Here is a 23,896-nt window from a genome sequence, read left to right on the forward strand (position 1 = left end):
GAGATGCAATAGATAGAGTAGTATATAGGGAGTGGAGATTTTACCTGCATTTAGCTTTTCTAGCCAAATCTATGGTTACAAGTGTTTAGTCATTTTGATAATTTCAGCATATTCTCTCTTGCTAGTGCTTGATTTGCCCCAAAGTCATCAATATTTAGTGGATTTTGTATGACAAAATTAGCTTTCCTTTGCTAAAACTATGTTTACTGCCAGTCTTCTCATAGCCCCAATTCAGATAACCAGATAATAGTTTGCAAGAGATATTTAACAAGGATTGTAATGCTTTCCTTGTGTGTTTTTTAATGTTATGCTAGAAAGTACTTGATACCCTGTGGCTTGGTGAGATTAGGAGGATATTGGAGAAACAATTATACAGTTGATGAGACAACATTTGAGACTCCTAATGTGGAACAAGATGATTCCTTGGTTGCATCAAGTTCCATTTATTTTTCAAGGTTGCCTCAGAGACAATATTATCAAATACCATTACTGTTGCTATATTAACTGTGGAAAACATTGTGTCATGTATCCCTACAGAGGCTAAAGCAAATAAATGTAAAACTTCATTATGGGAACATAAATCAACAAAGTATAATAGAAATTAAATTTAAATCTTATACATTTCACAAAACTCAAAACTTTTTTGAATATACCGTATTGTTTGGAGTATAAGACACACCTTTTTCTTCCCTAAAAGAGGCTGAAAATTAGGGTGCGTCTTATACTCTGAATGTAGCTCTTACATTTCAGACTCTTTCATTGTTTTTTTTGTTGCATAAAGTTAAATAACTGAGATTAGTTATATAACTTTATACAATAAAAAGAGAATCTTCTTTGGTATGCATATATGCTACCATATAAATATACACAAACAAAGCAGAATAGCAAAATGCTGACATTCTCAGGATTGAGAATGTTCTCAGTTATATAACTTTATGTCTAATGTCTACCCTGTTTCCCCCCAAATAAGTTATTCCCTGATAATAAGCCCAATCGGGTGTTTGAGAGCATGGCAAGGCCAAGTGCTTATTTTAGGGTTCAAAAAAAAAAAAAGACATATATATATAATGTTGTTACAAATATACTGTATGTCTTGATTAATTGTGTGTGTGTGTGTGTGTGTATGTATGTGTGTGTGTATATATATATATATACACACACACACACACACACACACACAGGAGAGTAAATGCACGTGTTGCAGAACATAAGAATGCATTAAGGAAAAAAGAAAAAACCTCCTCCCTTTTCCAACACTTCAAAACTACAGGACATGAAATTGATTTTGACAGTACTAAATTAATTTCCAAAACAGAACACTACATCAAAAGAATAATAATGGAAGCCATCGAGATAGAAAAACATCCCCAAAATATGAACAAGCGGGATGATACCTCCCGCCTACCAGACATCTGGAAACCAGCCCTCAAACGTAACCCAGCCATAAAAACAGAAACTAGACTCAGAACACATATTGCAAAACAATCAAGTAGCCTGCAAGCTCCAACTACTCAGGATATCACGCCTAATCAACAACCATTAACTAATCAGCATACTTCAGCAACATCAACGACCCCAGATGTTACCCCACTGACTCACCAGGAAGTTTCTACACAGCAGACAATTGCTGAGCCATTAAACCACACCCAGCCACCAGTATTTATAGAAGGAAGGCAGCTTAGGTCTCGCAGTGTTCGCCTTAGAACAAGGACAGAAACACCAGCCTGAAGATGATGAGTGGGACCTCATCGAAACGTCGCCAGAAATTTCCAAATCCTACATGGGAAGAAACCTGAATATACCAAGATCGTCATACCTGTACCCGTGAAAATCTACGAAAACAAATTATATATATATATATATTGTAAAAGGAAAAATAATTGAAGTTCTCTTAAAACAGTGAATGAAAGAATATATTTCTGTATTATTTTACGATTAGTAAAAATATATTCTGCAAAAATTGAAAGCTGTGGAAAAGAAAATATATGCAATCACAAATTGTGTTTAGCTTTCATTCTTTCTGCTTTTAGGAAATCTGTAAAGCAGATCATTCTAGTCAAGTCTTTAAAGACCAACACTTTTATTTTTTTGCTTTACTGTGTGTCTAAGATTCTTAGTCATCCAGGTCATGGTTGTCTCAAAGATACCTTTTCAAGAGGCAACTGGACATTTTGGCTTTTCTTTGAAAACTGAAGAAGTTTCTTGGATGTGAATGAAACATCTTCAAAGAAAAATATTTTACTGTGTGTTTTACTATTTGTAAAGTTATGTTTTCTGTTTATATCCAATACAAATCCAATAAAGTTAAAAAATGAGATTTAAAACCCATAGATATTAAAAGCAATCTTACTGCACAATCGTACCATTCTCAAATATTACAATAAGTAAAAAAGGTGGTGATGGGGGAAGAGATAGTTATTCCCCCCAATGCATGGCGACATAGATAGGTCTTCAACATCTTGCGGAAGGTGGGAAGGGTAGGGGCAATTCCAATCTCCGGGGGGAATTGATTCCAGAGGGGCGGGGTTGCCACAGAGAAGGCTCTTCCCCTGGGTCCTGCCAAACAGCATTGTTTAGTCGACGGGACCCAGAGAAGGCCAACTCTGTGGGACCTGACTGGCTGCTGGGTTTCATGCGGCAGAAGGTGGTCCCAGAAGTATTCTGGTCCGATGCCATGTAGAGTTTTTTAAAAAAAATATTTTTATTGATTTTCATAAAACAGACAAACAGACATACAAACATTGAACATAAAAGGTGGGGATGCATTATCTTGAAAGTTTAGATTCAAATACAGAAAAAGAATACATAACTAAATACTTGTTAAGTGTTAAATTTTTTGTTAAACTTTGACTTAAAAATTTTCACATTTATTCTAATACAACTATAAAACTAAAATTCTTACCATGTTACTCATATATAAACTAATTCTAATATAATTCTTAAACAAAATTAATTTATCTAATACTATTTTAATCCAAAAGAAAAACCTTATTTTTACCAAAAATAGATTATATATCTTATTTTTTCTTATCTATCCATATATAAACTTTGTTCCATGTTTCATAGAATTTCGTATGTTCTTGATCATTTAAACGTCTTGTCATCATGTCCATTTCAGCGCAATCTAATATTTTCACAATAACTTCTTCTTTGGGGACATCTTCCCCTTTCCAATTTTGCGCATAAATAATTCTAGCCGCAGTCAAGATGTGTATAATTAAGTATAAAATTTCTTTCTTATAAGTCTGATTAGTAATTCCTAATAGATAGAATTCCGGGGTAATTTCTATATCCTGCTTTACTATTTCTTTTATTATTTTCTCTATCATCTTCCAATACATTCTAGCTTTACCACATGCCCACCATTGATGATAAAAGGTTCCTATTTCTTTCTTGCATTTCCAACACAATGGAGAAGTTTTGGGAAACATTTTTGCTATCCTATTTGGTGGGAGGTGCCATCTGTAAAACATTTTAATTTGGTTTTCTTTTAATGAGGTTGATTTTGTCATTTTCCAATTATTAATCCAGACTCTCTCCCATGTATCTATGTCTATTTCTTTGCCAATATTTTTGCACCATCTTATCATATTATCTTTTAAGGTAAAATCTATATTTTTGTGTGCAATCAAGTATTTGTAGATTTTCCCTATTGTTTTTGTTTGGTTGAGAGTCATTAAGTTACTTAGTAAATTTTTATTCTTAGGAAAAATATAAAGCATTGTATCTTTCTGATACCTAGATCTGATCTGTGCATAGTGCCACCAGTCAATTATTATCCCTTCTTCTTGTAATTTAATCCTAGTTTTTAATTTCATTTGGTCATTTAATAAATCTTTATATCTTATTATTTTCTTGCCCTTTATAGACTTTGGATGAATTATTGCTTCTAGGGGAGCAACCCATTCAGGAATAGTTAAGAAATGATTTTTCCTTTTGTCTTTCCAAACTTCTATTAAGTATTTTCTTAATGTGTGTCTTTTAAAATATGAATGATTTTTATCCTTGTCATACCATATTAAAGGCGTGCCATCCAAGCATAAGATCGTGTCCTTCTAAATTTAATATTCTTTTATCCTCTAAGGTTATCCAATCTCTGATCCATGTTAGGGCGGCTGCCTGATAATATAATTTCCAATTTGGAAGTCCAAATCCTCCCCTTTCTTTAATATCTTCTAACATATTTATCTTTATCCTTGCTTTTTTCCCTTGCCATAATTTTTTTTAACTATATTTGTTAAGTTTTTAAATAAGTTACCCCCTGGGTTTATCGGGATCACCTGAAATAAAAATAGAATTTTAGGCAAGATATTCATCTTAATTGTGGCCACCCTTCCCAAAAAGGATATTTGTAAATTATTCCAAATTTCTAAATCTTTCTTGATTTCCGTCAATAATTTTATATAGTTGTCGTTTTTTAATGTTATTGTTTTTGCTGTTAACCATATTCCCAAATACTTAACCTTTTTAGCTATTTTTATTCCAGAAATGCATTCTAGTTTGGTTTCTTGTGTTTTGCTCATATTTTTTGTTATGAATTGTGTTTTACTTTTATTTATTTTTAAACCTGCTATCTTTCCATATTGTTCTATTGTCTGAATTAATATTGGAACTGTCGTTATCGGATCTTCAATTATAAAAGTCAAATCATCTGCAAAGGCTTGGACTTTATATATCTCTTCCCCTACAGTCAAGCCTTTTATCTTAGAGTCATCTCTTATTTTGATTAATAAAACTTCCAAAGACATAATGAATAACAAAGGTGATATAGGACAGCCTTGACGAACTCCCTTATTTATTTCAAAAGTTTCCAGTTGTTCATTATTTAATATAATTTTTGTTGTTTGTTTTGAATATATAGCATCTATTAAGTTTACAAATTTTGGACCGAACCTCATTTTATTCAATTGCATTTTTATAAATATCCAATTGACATTATCAAACGCTTTTTGGGCATCCAGAAACATTAACGATAATGTTTTCTCTGGGTGTTGCTCATAATATTCTAATGTATTAATAATCATTCTGAGGTTATTTTTAATTTGTCTGCCTGGTAAAAAACCGTTTTGATCTTGGTGAATTATTCCATTTATGACCCTTTTTAGTCTATTTGCATATATTGCAGTAAATATCTTATAATCTACATTTAATAATGATATGGGTCTATAATTTTTAATTTTTTCTGTTGCTGTACCCGACTTATGAATTAAGTTTATCAAAGATTCAGACCAAGATTTAGGGATTTTGCCATCTAGTCTACATTCATTAAAGATTTCTAACATGTTATTTCTTATTGCCTCGTTTTCTATTTTATACCATTCTGCCGGTATAGCGTCTGGTCCAGTAGCTTTATTATTTTTCTGTTTTTTAATTGTTATTAGGAGTTCTTCCATTGTTATTGGTCCTTCCATATTTGCCTGTTGCTCTTCCGTCAATTGTGGTAACGCAGAATGCTCTAAATACTTAAAAACCTCATCTTCACTGATATTATCTTTTTTGTATAGTTCTTTTAAAAAGGTATGTACAATAACTGCTTTCCCTTCTGTGCCATGTTTTATTAATCTGTCCTTATCTTCTAATTTTTTGATTATTTTTGATTGCCTCTGTTTTCTAAGTTTATATGCTAGCCATCTACCTGGTTTGTTAGCATGTTCAAAATAATATTGTTTGGCTCTTTTTATTTTTTCTGCAATTTGGTTCTGTTCTATCAATCTGATTTTATGTTTAATTACATCTATTTTCCTTTTTAATTCTTTATTTTTTGTATTTTGTTGTGATAGTACTTCTAATTGTTTTAATTCGTTTATTAATTGTTCATATTTTATTTTGTTTTCCTTGTTGTGTTTTGCTGTATAAGATATCATTATTCCTCTTATGTATGCTTTACTTGTATCCCACAAATTTTGTGGAGTAGTGTCTGCGTTTTTGTTGATTTCAAAAAATATTTTCAATTCTTTCTCAATCCATTCCTTATATTTCTTATCTTTCAATATATTTCTATTCATCCACCAATTAAGTTGTTTATTTTTAATTCTCATATAAACTACTACTGGCTTATGGTCTGCCCATGTGTTAACATCTATCTCTACCTCTTTTACTTGTTCCGCGGTTATTTTTGGAGCCCATACCATGTCTGCCATGTAGAGTTTTATACGTCATTACCAACACTTTGAATTGTGACCAGAAACTGATTGGCAACCAGTGCAGACTTCGGAGTGTTGGCGAAATGTGGGAAGATCTTGGAAACCCCCTGATAGCTCTCATGGCCACATTCTGCATGATCTGAAGTTTCCGAACACTTTTCAAAGAAAGCCCCTTGTAGAGAGCATTGCAGTAGTCGAATCTCGAGGTGATGAGGATGTGAGTGACTGTGAGCAGTGACTCCCAGTCCAAATAAGGTCGCAACTGGTGCACCAGGCGGACCTGGGCAAACGCCCCCCTCGCCACAGCTGAAAAATGCTGCTCTAATGTTAGCTGTGGATCGAGAAGGACGCCCAAGTTGCAGACCCTCTCCTAGGGGGTCAATAATTCCCCCCCCAGGGTAATGGATGGACAGATGGAATTGTCCTTGGGAGGCAAAACCCACAGCCATCCAGCTTGTCAAGGTTGAGTTTGAGCCTGTTGACACCCATCCAGACCCCAACAGCCTCCAGGCACTGGCACATCACTTCCACTGCTTCACTGACTGGACATGGGATGGAGATGTACATCTGGGTATCATCAGCGTACTGATGATACCTCACCCCATGCCCTTGGATGATCTCACCCAGCGGTTTCATGTAGATATTAAATAACAGGGAGGAGAGGACCGACCCCTGAGGCACCCCACAAGGGAGAGACCTAGAGGTCGACCTCTGAAATTCCACCAACACTGACTGCGACCGACCAGAGAGGTAGGAGGAGAACCACTGAAGGACAGTGCCTCCCACTCCCAACCCTTCCAGCCGGCACAGAAGGATACCATGGTCGATGGTATCGAAAGCCACTGAGAGGTCAAGAAGCACCAGGACAGAGGACAAGCCCCTGTCCTGGGCCCGCCAGAGATCATCCATCAGCGTGACCAAAGCAGTTTCCATGCTGTAGCCGGGCCTGAATCCTGACTGTTGAGGGCCTGTTAATAGGCTTGTGTTTCACCCTCCCCAGGCTCCAAAGGCTTCCCTGGAGCAGAGGGAGGGTAAAAACACCCCCCTAATCCCCCTGGAGATTCTCTGGAAGCCAAAAACACTCTCCCAGAGCCTCTGTGTAAACCAAAAATCAGCTGGATGGCACAGACATGCACATTGGAACTGAGCTAGGGCAACGGCTCTCATGCCAGCAGATATGGCTCCATGTGCCACCTGTGGCATCTGTTCCATAGGTTCACCATCATTGCTCTAACCGGTAGTAAAAAAAAATGCTTCAAAAAGGAAAAAAAGTTCCAACGATTACGTGTTGCAAAGCGGATCTTCGGAACTTAAAAAAAAACTTTTAAAGCATTTTTACTATCAGTTCTCTGGAACCTATTGCCTTAAAATGCTTTAAAACGTTTTTTTAAAGTTCCGATGATCGTGCATCGCACAGCTGATCTTCAGAAATTTTTTTTAAAACTTTTAAAGCATTTTTTTACTACCGGTTCTCCAGAATCAGTAGGTAGTTAAAAATGCTTTTTAAAAAAATTAAGCAAGAAATCCAAAAGTGCACATACGTTGTGGATTTTGCATGTGCATGCAACTTGCGTCTGGTGCATACTGTGCATAGGCACATGCAGTTGATATCTGGCGTGCACCATGCATGCACAGGCAGCAAACTGGTAATGACCCATGGAGGATTCCACCATGCTCTAACTGTTCATTTTGAACGTAGTACTTAAATTAAAATGTTTTGTATAGTAGCTAGTTTTAAAATCCTTTTAGGATTTTCTTTTTTTAACTTGTGCTTGATAAATTTTATTCTTTGTTGTAGAATTTATCTTTCTTCTGATAAATGTTTTTGTTTTTCAGAGATGATATTTTGTAAAAAAAAAAATATTACAGTCATTTTGGTTTCCTGCTTGCATGAATTTTGCTGTTTATTTCATTTGCCAAATATATAATTTGTGGCCTGAACACTTCTTAATTACCTTTTAAAGTTGGAAATACATGCAGACTATCAGAATACTACAGTTTTTGTTTTTTCTTGTCTCCCAGGTCGTCAGATTTTGGAACATTATATACTAAATTAAACTTACAGCCTGGAATTGTTACAGTTATTGAAAATTTCTACATCTGTCCTGCTAACAAGAAGAAGGTATGGGATATTTTTTTATTTCAGTAGAAGTGTCCAGAAAAAAAACCCTGTGCTTAGCAGAATAAATTTCTAGCAAAGCATGTCAGTCAGACCTTCAAAAGAGAAACCATTAGAAGTACTGAATACATAGAATTAAAAGTTGATTAGGAATTATCTAACTGTAATCAAATAACAATTGTGCTAACTAGGTGGATTTATTCAAGCATGAGAAAATGATATATATGAAAAAGTAAAAGCAGACAATACGATGTAAATACAGACACATCCTGTACAAAACAAAAACAAAATCCTGAAGATATCTGCTATATGAACAGGAGTAAACCATAATTTATTTGAAAGAATTTCATGAAACAAAGCAGGTTTAACACTAAGGTGTAATGCTTAATTTCTGAAATCCTTTGATTATTTGTTGCCCAGATGACAAATATTTTCTTTAGCACTGCAACTCTGCATGAGATATTGAATCCGCTTGAGCAGCTTTTCTGGGAGAGAGCAATAGGGTGAAAATAAGTTATTCATTCCTTCTTACGGTACCTCATTGTCAAACAATTTGTATCCTCCATCCTCCTTACCATTCTCTATAGCAGTGTTTTTCAACCAGTGTGCCGAGGCACACTAGTGTGCCGTGAGACATGGTCAGGTGTGCCGCAAAGCTCAGAGAGAGAAAGAAAGCAAGAGAGAAAGAAAGCAAGAGAGAGAGAGAGAGAAGTAAAGCAAAAGAGAGGAAGAGCGACGAGAGAGAAAGAGAACAAGAGAGAGAGAGAGAAAGCAAGAGAGAGAGAAAGAGAACAAGAGAAAGAAAGCAAGAGAGAGAGAGAGAGAAAGCAAGAGAGAGAGAGAAAGAGAGGGAGGGAAGGAGAGAGAGAGAAAGACATAGAGGAAGGTAGGGAGAGAGAGAGAATGAGAGCCAAAAAGAGAGGAAGGAAGAGAAAGAAAGAGGGGATGGGGAGAGAAAAAGAAAGAGGAAGGAAGGGAGAGAAAGAGGGAGAGAGAAATAGAGTGAAAGGGAGGAAGAGAGAGAGGGAAAAAAAATTTGTCCAAACTTTTTTTAGCCCCACCCCACCCCGCTCAATGTGCCCCAGGGTTTCGTAAATGTAAAAAAATGTGCCACAAAAAAGGTTGAAAATCACTGCTCTATAGTATGAGTTTCCCTTGGTGAATAAACATGTAATATTTTTCTTAAAACATAAGTTGGCCTTAGCTTACATTATATATCATAATTCAGAATAGGATTGCATAGAGAAAATTGTGTGTATGTGTGTGCGTGAGAGAGAGAGAATGAGAGAGAGAGAGGGAGGGAGAGAAAGAGAATATATTCAGGTCTTGGGTATTGTTTTATGAAATGGAATTTATCTGAGAATTAGAAAAACATAGTGTTGTATCCTGTAATGGCTACCTTGTATCTCTGTAAATAGTTTGTTCCTTGCTAAAGCGCTGTCTGAGCTGGAAATCAGGAAGACGCTCCTGATTGGCTCAGACGCGCCCTGCTCTTGCTTTGGCGGGAACCGCAAATGTATAAAAGAAGCGGTTTCTCCCAAGCAGAGCAGACGGTACTCGCTGAAAGTCACTTACCTATGCAGAGCTGAATAAAAGTACCGTTCTAACCAACCCTGCCTCTGGGTTTACTTCACATAGTATTTCCCTAAATTTTGCCCATGTAAGGGACAAATATCAAGGTTCACAAGAGGTACATAAATACCTCTTTTAATTATTTTGTCCAATATAAGGTTCTAAAACTTACTTGAATGATATCTTATTTCAGAGGAATTCTGCATGTTAATTGTGACAATCTCAGCAGATGCAGTCTAAAACAGCCATTAATTATTAAATATTCTGTGAACTATTTTTTACAAATTAAAATATTTTCACTTAAAAAAATCACAAAATGTTTTAATTATAACAAGGGAAGGAAGAACGCTTCAAAATAGTCTGTATAAATAGGCAGCAGAATAAAAGGATCACAACATAAATATTGCAACATGGTATAGAATAGAACCAATCATAAACAACTGGAAAAAGTTTGGACAGAAAAGACTTCAAACATCAATTCTATTCTCAGTCTTCTATAATGCTGTGGAATCTGATTTTGATGTGGCAGTCAGGAATATATAAATGAAGCACCCAGTTAGGATTGGTTGCCTTCATTTTCCCCCATGTTTCTCCTTTCCTGCTAGATAGATAAGTAGATGTACATTTCATACTATTGACCTTTATAGTTTCTTCCTTCATAGAAACCTTGTACCATCCCATGTGATATTATAATATGATGAAGCAATATGCACCTAGTAGACTATAGGCTCCTTGTTCATGCATTAGACCTGGTTTCTTGTAAAGTCCTCACACTAATTCCAGCACATGACATACTGTATTTTTGTTCTTGCTGATGTGAAATACTTTGCTTCTGGAATACTGGAACACATAGGTATTTGGCACTATAACTAACTATAAATTAAGTCATTTTTGTAAACATTAAATCTGACAAAAACTCTTCATTCTTCATTCTTCACTTGTAGCTTTTGAAAAAAACCCCCTCTTGTTTCCATTTCCTGTTCTGAGTACACTGCCCTCTTTGTTAGGATGGAATGGGGCATTTCTAAGATTGCAAGACTTCCTTGATTTTCTTTGTGTCACTCTTGTTTTAGTGCTCAAGTCAGACAATAATTAAAGTTTTGTTAGGATGAGACCATCAGGCATGCTTGAAGGAATGTGAGAAATTATAGACTGCTGTTAAATGGAGTTACCAAAGCTGAAAACATATTGATAATGCCTAGTAGTTTGGCTTATTTGTCAATCAGTTGTTTCAGATGGCATTTAAAGTTCAGTTGGAGTTAAAGATTCCCAAAGCTGGAGTTTGGAATGTAATGAATGCTTCTTAGTTCTCATGACATGCCATCAATTATGGGTTGTCTCAAGAGAAAAGAATTGTTAGTGCTTTTCAAGCTTGATCATTAGTAAAGAGGTTATAGTACTAATCACAGGAATAGTCAAGAAAATGTAAGGTTGCAATGTAACTAAGGAAGTCCTAATGATAGCAAAGATCCTCCAGCTTAAAGATCTTTTTACTGTCAGATCAGTGATCAAAACCAGCATTTTCATCCAGGTCTGTTAAATGTTTTGCTAGCAATTAACCAGGTTTGACAGAATAAGGGGATTCAGCCTTCCTGACTAGGATTACTCCAGGATGTAGTAGGTTGTCTGAAGAGGGAGGAGAGAGTGGGAGTGTATAATATATGGGATTCTGTCTCACTGATTAGATACATCTTCAAGCACAATACCATTTTGAGTCCTCTTGTTGATTTTAGGCTGCCGGGGTAATGTAGATACAGTGGTACCTCTACCTAGAACACCTCTACTTGCGAACTTTTCTAGATAAGAACTGGGTGTTCAAGATTTTTTGGCCTCTTCTTAGGAATCATTTTCCACCTACAAACCCGAACCTCTGAAACTGTAAATGGAAAAGGCAGGGAGAAGCCTCCGTGGGGCCTCTCTGGGAATCTCCTGGGAGGAAACAGGGCCGGAAAAGGCGGGGAGAAGCTTCCATGGGGCCTCTCTAGGAATCTCCTGGGAGGAAACAGGGCCTCCACCCTCCCTGTGGTTTCTCCAGTCACACACATTATTTGATTTTACATTTATTCCTATGGGAAAAATTGCGTAAGTAAGTTGGTAAGTAGAGGTACAACTGTAGTTGGCTGATGTATTTGTATGCTGTTGAGATAAAGTGGTTGTTGTGTTGTGTGAGACAATTGGGCAGTCTCAGGCATGATGTAGCATGTTTCTTGTCCTGGAGCTTTTCAGTAACCCAGGTTACTGAAGGTTGCCCAGTCAGGAAAAGCTCAGAACGTCAACTCTGCCTAGGCAACCATGGATGCATCACTACTAATATGTTTGGGAAGAGAAAAGTAGTGCTATAAATGACACTTAGTCTGACATTCTCACATGGACCTGGGTGGAGAGTTGTTGGATTAGATGGGATTGTAGTAAAACCTTTCCAGTGCTCTTTTTAACAATTAAAAACTATTCAGACAAACTAGCTTTAGAGAACAATGTTAGGAAAAGAGCACATGTTTGCCTCCTCAGTATTATTTTCCTAATTAAAATTCTTCACTTCTCCACAAGCCACTAAGAGCTTAAAGGGGAAGTATTGGATAACGAATTTCGTCTTTTACTCCAAGTCTGCTTTTTAGCTTAAAAGGGGATATTTTCATGTTATTGGTATTATTTCTTTCATTCTGTTACTCTGCTTTTCTCTTTTCTAATTCAGGTGTTTATTTTCTAATTTCTTGTTTTTATGCATCCAATTTATATGTCACTTTTTCTAGTTATTTAAATTGAATAAACAAAGAAAGAAAGAAATTGCAACTGACTGCATGAAGCCAGTTTGGGAAACATAAAGTTAAAGATGATTTTCATTTATTTATAGTAATGTAGATTTAGTGTAATAATATTTCCAAACATCTTTTTCCTTGTCATTGAGCAGGGAAGCAGGCGAAAGAGCACAGGTTTTGGGGGGGAGGGAGGAATATAGAAATTGTATGACCATGCAGAGAGGAAAACTAACTAAAATGATAGGTTTCATGAGGAGGAGTGTGGGAAAATGTCAGGGAGCCAGAGTTGTTGGGCACAGTAACAGTCTGCATAGAAAGCCAAGACTGAATTGGAGCCAACTAGTAGAGATCTTCCAATGAAAAGGATCATAGACAATTTCAAATTTGTTAAATAACATGGCACAATTAAGAAGGTTACAAAGAAGTGAAGAAAATAAAGAGGAAATTGTTAGATTAAGATTGTCTTGCATCACATAGTGTGCTCCACTCTTTTGAACTATCCCAGTGATGATAGAAGCTGTTCCCCAGGTACTTAACAGTCTTGTCTCGACTTTCAGATTTGCCATAGCAAATAATTAGATCAAGAAAAGAAAACCAGACTCTCCTTTGCATTTGTTGTAATGTAAACACCGAATTCTAAAAAGGTTTTCTGATAATAGATTTGTTAATCCATAGTACCCTAAAACCCAGAGGTTGCAGGGATGGCTTTAAATCACCCTTTTGAAAGCACTTGGAATATTTTATGACTGTTCTGCCTTATATATATTGATGGCTACTATAATAAATATCCAAATATAAAGACATAGTAAACTGGGTTTATAGTGAAGATGCAATTTTGGATTGTAAATGTAGATGATAGTACAAACAGTACATTTTGTATGATTGATAAGTCCTTATTTAAACTATACATGTATATTTTTCCCTTTCTCTATGTTCCCCATTCATTTCTATGTGAGAGCTTGCTTATTCTGTAATGAAAACTTGATGAAAGCATACAAAGCTTTTGATGACAGATTTATTCAGCCCTTAATTTTAAACCATCCAAGTTGCAACTTTTAGCTCTGGCTTCCATACAGCAAGATATTTAATTAGCTACTCCACAAACTTTCCTCCTCCACTCACCTGGCTCTCTTTTCCCACAGATGAAAGAGATGTTATGTATCACATTCCAGAAAATTATTTGTGGTTGGGAAGCAGGCACAAGGCATTTGAAAGTCATTCTGCAGATTAAAAGGAAAAAAAGCCATTTAGGAACTGCCAAATAACAGGAACAGGCAACCACTCTAAGCCAAACGCCCCCTGAAGTGCCTTACGGAAACATTCATTTAGAGAACTCTTTCACTCCCTTGACGTTTCAAAGTCCTTCATTTCTCCTCTGCAGTACTGGATTTTTTTCACTCTGTAGATTAGCTTTCCTTTAGGGTCTGGCATGCAGCAACAGTGTTGGGATGGGAGGAAAGCATTTGGATATAAAATATGCTATTCCCTCAGCCTGCCTTTTAGAGTGCCTAAGCAAGGTTGCCCTCTCAACAAGTAATGGGGATTATTTTAGGGCTGCTTTTCTCCTCTCCCCAATATCAGCAACCACAGACCAGTAGATTACAGAGCCTACTGGACAAGTGCATCAGAGTCTGGGAATTGCAAACCGTAGATGTCAACAAAGATATGGATACTTCTGAGAGCCCAGAATTCTGCCTTTAAGGCAGATGACAGAGATAAAATCTCCATAGATTTTGCCAGGGCAAATCTATGGAGAGGCATCAAGGGAGGTAAACAAAAGTATAAACAAAAGGTGGAGCACTATCTAGCAGACAACAACCCAAGGCAGGTGTGGCAGGGACTCACGCACCTAACCAACTATAAGGGCAATACAATGAAGTCAACTCCAATGCCTCATTGGTAGAGGACTTGAACACCTTCGCCCACTACGAGGTTAAGAGACCTCACCCCACCAGCCCTCCAATTTCCAGCCACTCACCTTACATGAACTTATACATGAGAACTGTATTGAAGTCCATGAATTCCAATAAAGCTGCAGGTCCAGATGGGGGTGCTGGGGATAGCAGTAAAAACCTGACCAACTATCAGATGTCCTAACAAGGATTTTTAACATCTCCCAGCAAATGGCCAGTGGCTGAAAACAGCCACTATAATTCCAGTCCTGAAGAAAACAGCAATAAACCGCCTGAATGACTACAGACTCATCATGCTAACGTCTGTAGTGATGAAATGCTTTGAGAGACTGTTTCTTCAACACCTCAGGTCATGCCTTCCATCAAACTTCAACCAATATCAGTTCACCTACTGAGGAAATACAGTGTGTGGGAAAAAGTATTTAGTCAGACGCTACTTGTGCAAGTTCTCCCACTTAAAACGTTGAGAGAGTTCTGTAATTGATGTCATGTCCTGGCAACAACAGGGGGCGCTAGTTTTGCAGGAACAAGGTTGGTTTCCTATTGGTTGTTAAATAAGTATAAATAACCTGTCAGTGTGTATTGTTCTCAGTTCTCTGACTGAGGTTCTGTTATGTTAATAAAGTTGTGTTGCTGCATCTGCCGAATCTTGGCGTCATTCACTATACTGGCGACGAGAATTGTACCAAAATGCAATTATCATACCCTGGGGGAAGAAGACATGTCATCTGGGTAAATAACAATGTCTACTCACATTACTTTTTCCCCTTTTGACTCTCACGGCGAGTCTTGGGAAGCATATCTCACTCATTTTGAATGTTTCTTAATCTCTAATGAATACAAGGACTTATCTGGGGATCGGAAAAGGTCATATTTCCTAAGTTTCTGTGGGACTGACATGTTATAGAACTCTATCTCCCTTTTCACCCCTCGCAGCATCCATGATATACCATGGGACGAATTTTTGTCCACCTTAAAAAACCACTATGCCCCTCCGCCATCTAGATGTGCTAGACGTTATTCATTCTATCACCACAATCAAGCGGAAGGCGAGACCATTAACCAATATGTAGCTGCCCTCCGACGAGCTGCAAAGTCCTGTGAATTTCAAGATCTTGATGACTATTTAATGGATAGGCTAGTATATGGAGTTCGGGACACCTGGCTGTGCCGCCGTCTGTTAATCATGACTGACCTCACTTTTAAATCGGCACTAGCGGAGGCAAGGGCTGTCGAAATGTCAACTTAATCATTAGCAAAAATGGACTTGCCTGCCACCTATGCTGCCACAAACAACACCACAGCTGTAGCCACATTACCTGCTGATATAGAATTGAGTCTACGGCGAGAAGAGGAAGAAGTTAATAGACTTGCTAATCTAACAAGACTGAAGCAACCAGCAATTTGGAGAGACTCCAGGTTTCAGGGAGAAGCGTGCGGTGGCTGTGGAGGTGATCACTCCCGTTCAGTTTGTGGATCCAAAGAAGCATTCTGCCACTGCTGCGGTAAACAGGGGCATATCACCAGGGTGTGCAGGTCCCATAGAAATTTTTCAAATTGGCAACAACCATTCCCCAGGAATCTTTTGGCCGATGAGAGTTTTGCAATGCCATTTTCGACGCTCCTCAAGACCCACCCCTTGTTGTACATCATACTTCATCAGACCAGCAGGGGGCGCTGCAACTATTTTCAAAAATTTCTGTCATCGTTCATTTGGGAAGCTCACTTTTCCCCATGGAGATTGATACTGGCTCATCTGTTTTGCTTGTTTCCTGGAGCACTATCAAATGTTTATTTCCTCGATTGTCTAAGAACAGGGTCTCACAGACCTGTAACTTCTTCTTTAAGGGGCTCCTCTGTCCTCTACTCATTGCCTGTAGTAATGGCACTTTTTTGAATTTGTTATCAGTATAAAAGACACCTGTCCACAACCTCAAACAGTCACACTCCAAACTCCACTATGGTGAAGACCAAAGAGCTGTTGAAGGACACCAGAAACAAGATGGTAGCCCTACACCAACCTGGGAAGACTGAATCTGCAATAGGCAAGCAGCTTGGTATGAAGAAATCAACTGTCGGAGCAATAATTAGAAAATGGAAGATATACAGAACCATTGATAATCTACCTTGATCTAGGGCTCCGTGCAAGATCTCACCTCGTGGGATCAAAATGATCACAAGAACGGTGAGCAAAAATCCCAGAACCACATGGGGGGACCTAATAAATGACCTGCAGAGAGCTAGGACCAACGTAACAAAGGCTACCATCAGTAACACACCACGCCGCCAGGGACTCAGATCATGCAGTGACAGATGTGTCCCCCCTGCTTAAACCAGTACATATCCAGGCCCATCTGAAGTTTGCTAGAGAACATTTGGATGATCCAGAAGAGTATTGGGAGAACTGTTTTGTAGAAACATAACTCTTCATGTTTGGAGGAGAAAGAATGCTGAGTTGCATCCAAAGAACACCATACCTAGTGTGAAGCATGGGGGTGATAACATCATGCTTTGGGGCTGTTTCTCTGCAAAGGGACCAGGACAACTGACCCGTGTACATGAAAGAATGAATGAGGCCATGTATCGTGAGATTTTGTGTGCAAACCTCCTTCCATCAGCAAGGGCACTGAAGATGAAACGTTGCTGGGTCATTCAGCATCACAATGATCCCAAGCACACCACCAGGGCAACAAAGGAGTGGCTTCATAAGAAACATTTCAAGGTCCTGGAGTGGCCTAGCCAGTCTCCAGATCTCAACTTTTTAGAAAACCTTTGGAGGGAGCTGAAAGTCCGTGTTGCCCAGCGATAGCCCCAAAACATCACTCCTTAGAGGAGATCTGCATGGAGGAATGGGCCAACATACCAGCAACAACGTGTGCCAACCTTGTGAGGACTCTTTATTGGTCAAGTGTGAATGAACATACAAGGAATTTGTCTTGGTGCATATGTTCTCAGTGTACATAAAAGAAAAGTGGTAAACATCGTACACATGTTGTGCATTGACAATAAAAGTTTGATTTGATTTGATTTGATTAGATTAGTAACTAGATGGCAGTCCATCTTGACTGGTATTGGCTGGAGGGGCTCATCTGAGATTTGCATTCAGCCATTAATGCAACTTTCACTAGGAGTTGAAGGAGGCAGTAGTTCATAAGCTTTGTAAAAAAAACCCAATCTTAGATACCCTCATTTTTGACTGGGTCAGGTTTGAACTAGAGATGCACTTATGTGTGGTGGTTAAAACACTAGGCTGGAAACAAAAAAAATGCTATACGTTATAGTCCCACTTTAGGCATGAGACCAATTAAGTGACTTGTGCCAATCATACTCTCAGCCCTAGGAAGGAGGCAATGTAAGACATTTCTGAAATCTTGCTAAGAAAATTGCAGGGACTAGTTCAGGTAATTGCCAGAAATCAAAACTGACTTGAGAATCCTAAATTAAAAACAGGTTTGGACTTGGTAGTTTGGGGCAAGGTGATAAGATCATTGCAGCAGAAAAATTATAAGCATGAGGCCCTATGTGTCTTTTATCAGGGCAACCTGGTCTACCCAAATATGGGATGGAGCATACTGCTTCTGTTTTTGCCTTTCAGTCCCAATCCAGGAGCTTTTGCAGGCAGTCGCTTTTGTGACAAACTATTTTTTGTATTAAATTTATGGATTGGGGCTGAAAGGCAAAAGCGGAAGCAGTATGCTCCATCCCATATTGTCCTGATTTTTTTAAAAAAATTCTTCCCTGATATAGCCAACAAAGCAAGAGAGCCTGTGGCTTAGAGGTTAATACATCTACCTAATATGTAAGTAGCCTGGGTTCAAATCCCAGAAGGGTATGGCTAGCTGATGAAAGCTAAATAGCATGAAATAGATGTATACTAGTCTCCTTTTATTTCTTCATTGGTAAATATTAAATTAACCCAAAAATGGGATCTTATGAGACCTTACAAAAGTTCTTTGGAATTGATTACAACAAAAGGCTCCCCCCCCCAAAGTATATCATATACAAAATAATGTTGTAATTTAGAACCCCAGCTAAAGTTAAAATGGGATGAATGCTGTATTATTTATTTGCTTTTGTTTATTCTGGTTGTAGAGTAGCATAAAATTAATAATATTCTAAAATAACATTCTAAAATGGAAGCAAATATATAATAAATTGATTGAATAAAATCAAGTAAAATGAAATTTTACTTGATGTTTAGTCTGCAAAGGAGAAGACTGAGAAGAGGCTTGATAGCTGTCTACAAATATCTGAAGGGCTGTCACAGAGCAGAGGGGTCAGCATTGTTCTCATTAGCACATGGAAGGACTAGAAACAACAGAATGAAACTGCAAGGGAGTAGATTTAGATTAGATATCAGAAAAAAACTTTCTAACGGTAAGGGTGATAAACCGTTGGAAAAGTTTGCCATAGGAGGTGGTGAGCTCACCTTCACTGGAGGTCTTCAAACAGAGACTGGACAGTCACCTTTCTGGGATGGTTTAATGAATTCTGCATTAAGCAGGGGGTTGGATCTGATGACCCTGGCGGTCCCTTCCAACTCTGTGATTCTATGATTCTATGAAATTATTGTAAAATTACAAAGCAGAAGGTTTAAAACAAAGGAGAAGCCTTTGTGAACTAAAGCAATTTTTGTGCACTAAGTAACCAACTATTGTAACATAGAAAGCACTGTGGAAAGCAGCATATTTATTTGTTTGTTTGTTTGTATATATATATACAGTGATCCCTCGATTATCGCGAGGGTTCCGTTCCAGGACCCCTCGCGACAATCGATTATTCGCGAAGTAGCGGCGCGGAAGTAAAAACACCATCTGCGCATGCGTGATCTCTCTTTTTTTTTAAAAAATGGCCGCGCATGCGCAGATGGTGGGGCGACGGCAGTTCGGAGGCTGGCAATGTTTACTTTCCACCACCACCCCAGCGCCTCCTCGCCGCTACACCCCGCCCGCCCGATTCGCCCCTCTCCCCGATTCGCCCCGTTTTTTTGCCCTCCCAAGTTGCTAGCTCTCCCCGATTCGCCCCTCTCCCCGATTCGCCCCGTTTTTTTGCCCTGCCCAAGTTGCTAGCTCTCAGTGAGGAAACTTTAGTTTGTGATTCCAAACTTAATTTTTAACCAGGTTTTTGGCCCTGCCCAACCAAGTTGCTAGCTCTCAGTGAGGAAACTTTAGTTTGTGATTCCAAACTTAATTTTTAACCAGGTTTTTGGCCCTGCCCAACCAAGTTGCTAGCTCTCAGTGAGGAAACTTTAGTTTGTGATTCCAAACTTAATTTTTAACCAGGTTTTTGGCCCTGCCCAAGTTGCTAGCTCTCAGTGAGGAAACTTTAGTTTGTGATTCCAAACTTAATTTTTAACCAGGTTTTTAGCCCTGCCCAACCAAGTTGCTAGCTCTCAGTGAGGAAACTTTAGTTTGTGATTCCAAACTTAATTTTTAACCAGGTTTTTGGCCCTGCCCAACCAAGTTGCTAGCTCTCAGTGAGGAAACTTTAGTTTGTGATTCCAAACTTAATTTTTAACCAGGTTTTTGGCCCTGCCCAACCAAGTTGCTAGCTCTCAGTGAGGAAACTTTAGTTTGTGATTCCAAACTTAATTTTTAACCAGGTTTTTGGCCCTGCCCAACCAAGTTGCTAGCTCTCAGTGAGGAAACTTTAGTTTGTGATTCCAAACTTAATTTTTAACCAGATTTTTGGCCCTGCCCAACCAAGTTGCTAGCTCTCAGTGAGGAAACTTTAGTTTGTGATTCCAAACTTAATTTTTAACCAGATTTTTGGCCCTGCCCAACCAAGTTGCTAGCTCTCAGTGAGGAAACTTTAGTTTGTGATTCCAAACTTAATTTTTAACCAGGTTTTTGGCCCTGCCCAACCAAGTTGCTAGCTCTCAGTGAGGAAACTTTAGTTTGTGATTCCAAACTTAATTTTTAACCAGGTTTTTGGCCCTGCCCAACCAAATTGCTAGCTCTCAGTGAGGAAACTAGACCGTGAACATACCTAATACATAATCAATTTAATAAATATCCAAGAAGTCAGTTAGAATATTCAGGGTTGGGCTCAAGGCAAATGGCTACAGACACATGTAAAAATGCATGTCATTTTCAAAGCAAGTGGATAGTTTTATATAAATGGCTTCTGGCTTTCACCTCAATTCAGTTGGTAGTATATAATTGATTCAGAAAGCAAGGAGTAACAATGAGATCACTAATCCAAGGATTTTTCTTACCTTTCACATTTATGCACGAGAATCCTTTGTCTGTACCAGCTGTCAAAATGTCTGCAGCAAGCTGAGATTTTTTTCTGAAATGAGAAAACTATTCATCATGATGCTATAATGCAAATTCTATCCTTTACAAATTTGTGTCCAGCATCATAATGCAAGTATGAACTGGGCAAAAGTTGCATCACAATATGTATTTGACATTGGCCACAGCTTCTCTCCTCTGTGGGTGCCCATCATAGTCAACCCTTCAACCCTATACTGTGGAATCCAGAATAGAATCTGAGGCACTTTTTCTTCCTTGCTTGATGTTGGTTCCTGGGTCAGTTAATTCATTGCCTTCCAAGTTCCCTTTGGTTCTTCATCATCCCACAAATCTTCTACAAGGCTTATAATAAATAATAGAGTTTTGTTATATTCATTTTCCTAGCATACCTGACTGTATTAGAAAGGTAAGTTGAATGGATATATTTTTCCAGTTTCATGATACCTCCCAAGACTTCTTTGCTGATTTTGATACAAACTAGACCTAAACTCAGATTATTAGACTGCAATCCCACTTATTACAAGTGCAGAACAACATGCGTTTGTGTGATAAAACCTGTTGCTTCTTTTTACAAAATGTGAAAGTTGTAGTTAATGTGAAAACCTCTAGGGATTAGCTAGAAAATCTCCCGAGGTTTTGTTAAGCTTCAATTTTTAGGAGTCTTTAAATAAACAGTGAGGATTTAGGAGATTATCAGAATACTTGGCAGAATACTTCTTTTGATATACTGTATTTGGAATCAATTGATCCTAAGGCATTGCTTATTTAGTTCCTGTTTTATTTTGTTTTTAATTAAATAAAAATATGTGCAGTTCATATTAGAACTTGGCTGATTCGTTTGTTTTGCTTTCTTTTTTTTTATAGATAATTCTTGTAAGTTCTTCCCACAATGACCTGGACCAGAATCTTTTTATTAGCACAGATGAAGGTGCTACTTTTCAAAAGCAGCCCATTAGTTTTTTTGTGGAAACACTGATATTTCATCCAAAGCAGGAAGATAAGGTGATTGCTTACAGCAAGGAGGGACAGGTAAATAACTAAAAATCTTGTGTGACTTTGTTTTTGATATATCTGAAATAGGTTCTGGACAGCTTGGAGAAACAGTATGAAATATCAAACTATTTTACAGCATAAAATACTATAATATAACCAGTATAAAAAAACCTTTCCAAAATACTTCATATCACATCTACATGCATATCATTTTCAACAATTACAGATGAATAATCACAAATAGAATTAAATCATATTATAAATGACATTAAATTTAACATTAGCAACAGTGATTTATTTGCAGTTTTATGTCATTAGTTGGTCCTGCAGTTACTGATTGGTTGATTTGTGAATGTGAATCAGTCTCTATACAGTGTGATCATTTATAGGAATCCAAATATTGTGTTCCTTCTCAATCATGTTTGCTTAACATTTAAATGAATCTGCATTGAATATCTGTACCAAACACTTAAGCTATTTACACTTCTGGTTCTGTGCTATTAATTTAGCTTTCAGTACAAATTTGTATATGCTTTATTCCTTGACAAAAAATATTAAGGATAAGACTATGTAAAGTTTTACATATGTTTTAAATATCTTAAAATATACAAGAGCCAGATGTTTGACTAAATCAAGTCAGTGGTCAGTTATGAAAATTCATTGGTTGAGTTTGAACCATTCACTTCTCCCTACCCCACCTCACAATTTGCTGAAGGGAAAAGTTGCAAGAGTCCTGTGCTTTTACCTTGTGTTCTTGGAGGAAATAAAAATATGTTTTCTCCTTCTTTTTTCATTTTAAGCTTTATACATCTCTTGATTTGGGAATAAAATGGAGTCACATACAAGATCATGTGTCAAAGGATCATATTTATTGGTAAGAGGCATAGTCTTGCTATCCAGAATTACATGAACAAGAATTATGGAGAAAAGTGATATTTTTCAATCTTTGAGGGTATTATACTCAACTCTACTATATTATATAATATCTTCAATTTTTCGCTAGTATTTATAGTAATTGAGAAAGTTTAAAAGATTTAAACATGATAAGGAAAATACCTTCCATTTTTCTGCTTTACTTAAGCAATTTATACTTAATTTTTATTATTTATGTTTTATTGAAAGATTTCCTACCATATCTAGTTCTAAAACATTCATTGCTTCAAAGCACCTGCCCTGAGTGAAATAAGACTAAATTTTAGAAAGTCACTCTTCTGGCACTGGAAGATTTTTTTGCCAAAAATGGTTGATTATTCATTTGCCAATTATTAAATCAAATGTTCTTGCATAAGGCATTGAACATACTCACCAAAGCTTTTTAACCTTCTGATTTGCAAACTGAATCATGATGTAAATCAGGAATTCAGGAATTTCTATCAGTTGTTACTTATATACAGATGTTTTTGTAGCTGATGGTTCAAGTAAATGTAATATTCTAATTGGTGCTTAAATGATTAAATCATCTCTGCAGCTGAATCCTATAGTTAAACTAAACAACTGCCGTGATTCATTTAACAACTTTGGCAAGAAAGGCCATAAAATGGGGCTAAATTCACTTTAAAATGTCTCATTTAGTAACAGAAATTTTGGGCTCAATTGTGGGTATCTAATTTCCCTGATATTTGCTTTTGTATTCTTTTTGTATGCCATATTATAAATTAATAAAATTATAAATATGCAGAATTATGAGCATGTTGAGGACTATTCATATTCAGAATCTAAAAATTGTAGCTACTTAACAGAAGCCTACTTAATTGTTTATTAAGGGTTTTTAATGTTTATAAAGGGGTTATTTTAAGGAGTTTTACTATTATTAGTGCTCAAATTTGACTTTCTACTACTGTATATTGTTTTTGTTGTTGTTGTGCGCTTCCCAGAGTCCTGTGGTATTGGGTAGCATATAAGTCAAATTAATACAAAATAATAAATAATAAACAAATTAATAAATGTAAGCCTAGGGACAATGGTCACTTCATATCTGTAGAGGTTCTGTATTTGTTTTCTCCTGGAAGACATATCTGCATTTCATTTGGTTGAAAGCATTATATTGCCTATCTATTTTCCTAGTCCTTGGATGTTGAAGGAAAGAGCACTCCATTCCTTTGATATTCAAATAATGCATTCTTGCAGTTTGCATTTAGAAACC

General features: G+C 37.2%; 1 protein-coding gene across 3 annotated transcripts in view; it reads left to right on the plus strand.

Annotated features, from left to right (window-relative positions):
- The window catches only part of SORCS2 (sortilin related VPS10 domain containing receptor 2), a 116,136-nt gene that overhangs the window by 19,571 nt on the left and 72,669 nt on the right, over positions 1-23,896 (plus strand). For all 3 annotated transcript variants that reach the window (XM_070746977.1, XM_070746978.1, XM_070746979.1), the window contains exons 3-5: positions 8,166-8,265; positions 21,625-21,789; positions 22,554-22,627. In XM_070746977.1, coding sequence (XP_070603078.1) covers positions 8,166-8,265; positions 21,625-21,789; positions 22,554-22,627 — 339 coding nt within the window. The remainder of the gene's footprint in view (positions 1-8,165; positions 8,266-21,624; positions 21,790-22,553; positions 22,628-23,896) is intronic.

This window comes from Erythrolamprus reginae, chromosome 3 (assembly GCF_031021105.1).
Source record: "Erythrolamprus reginae isolate rEryReg1 chromosome 3, rEryReg1.hap1, whole genome shotgun sequence".
NCBI classification, from domain to species: Eukaryota; Metazoa; Chordata; class Lepidosauria; order Squamata; family Dipsadidae; genus Erythrolamprus; species Erythrolamprus reginae.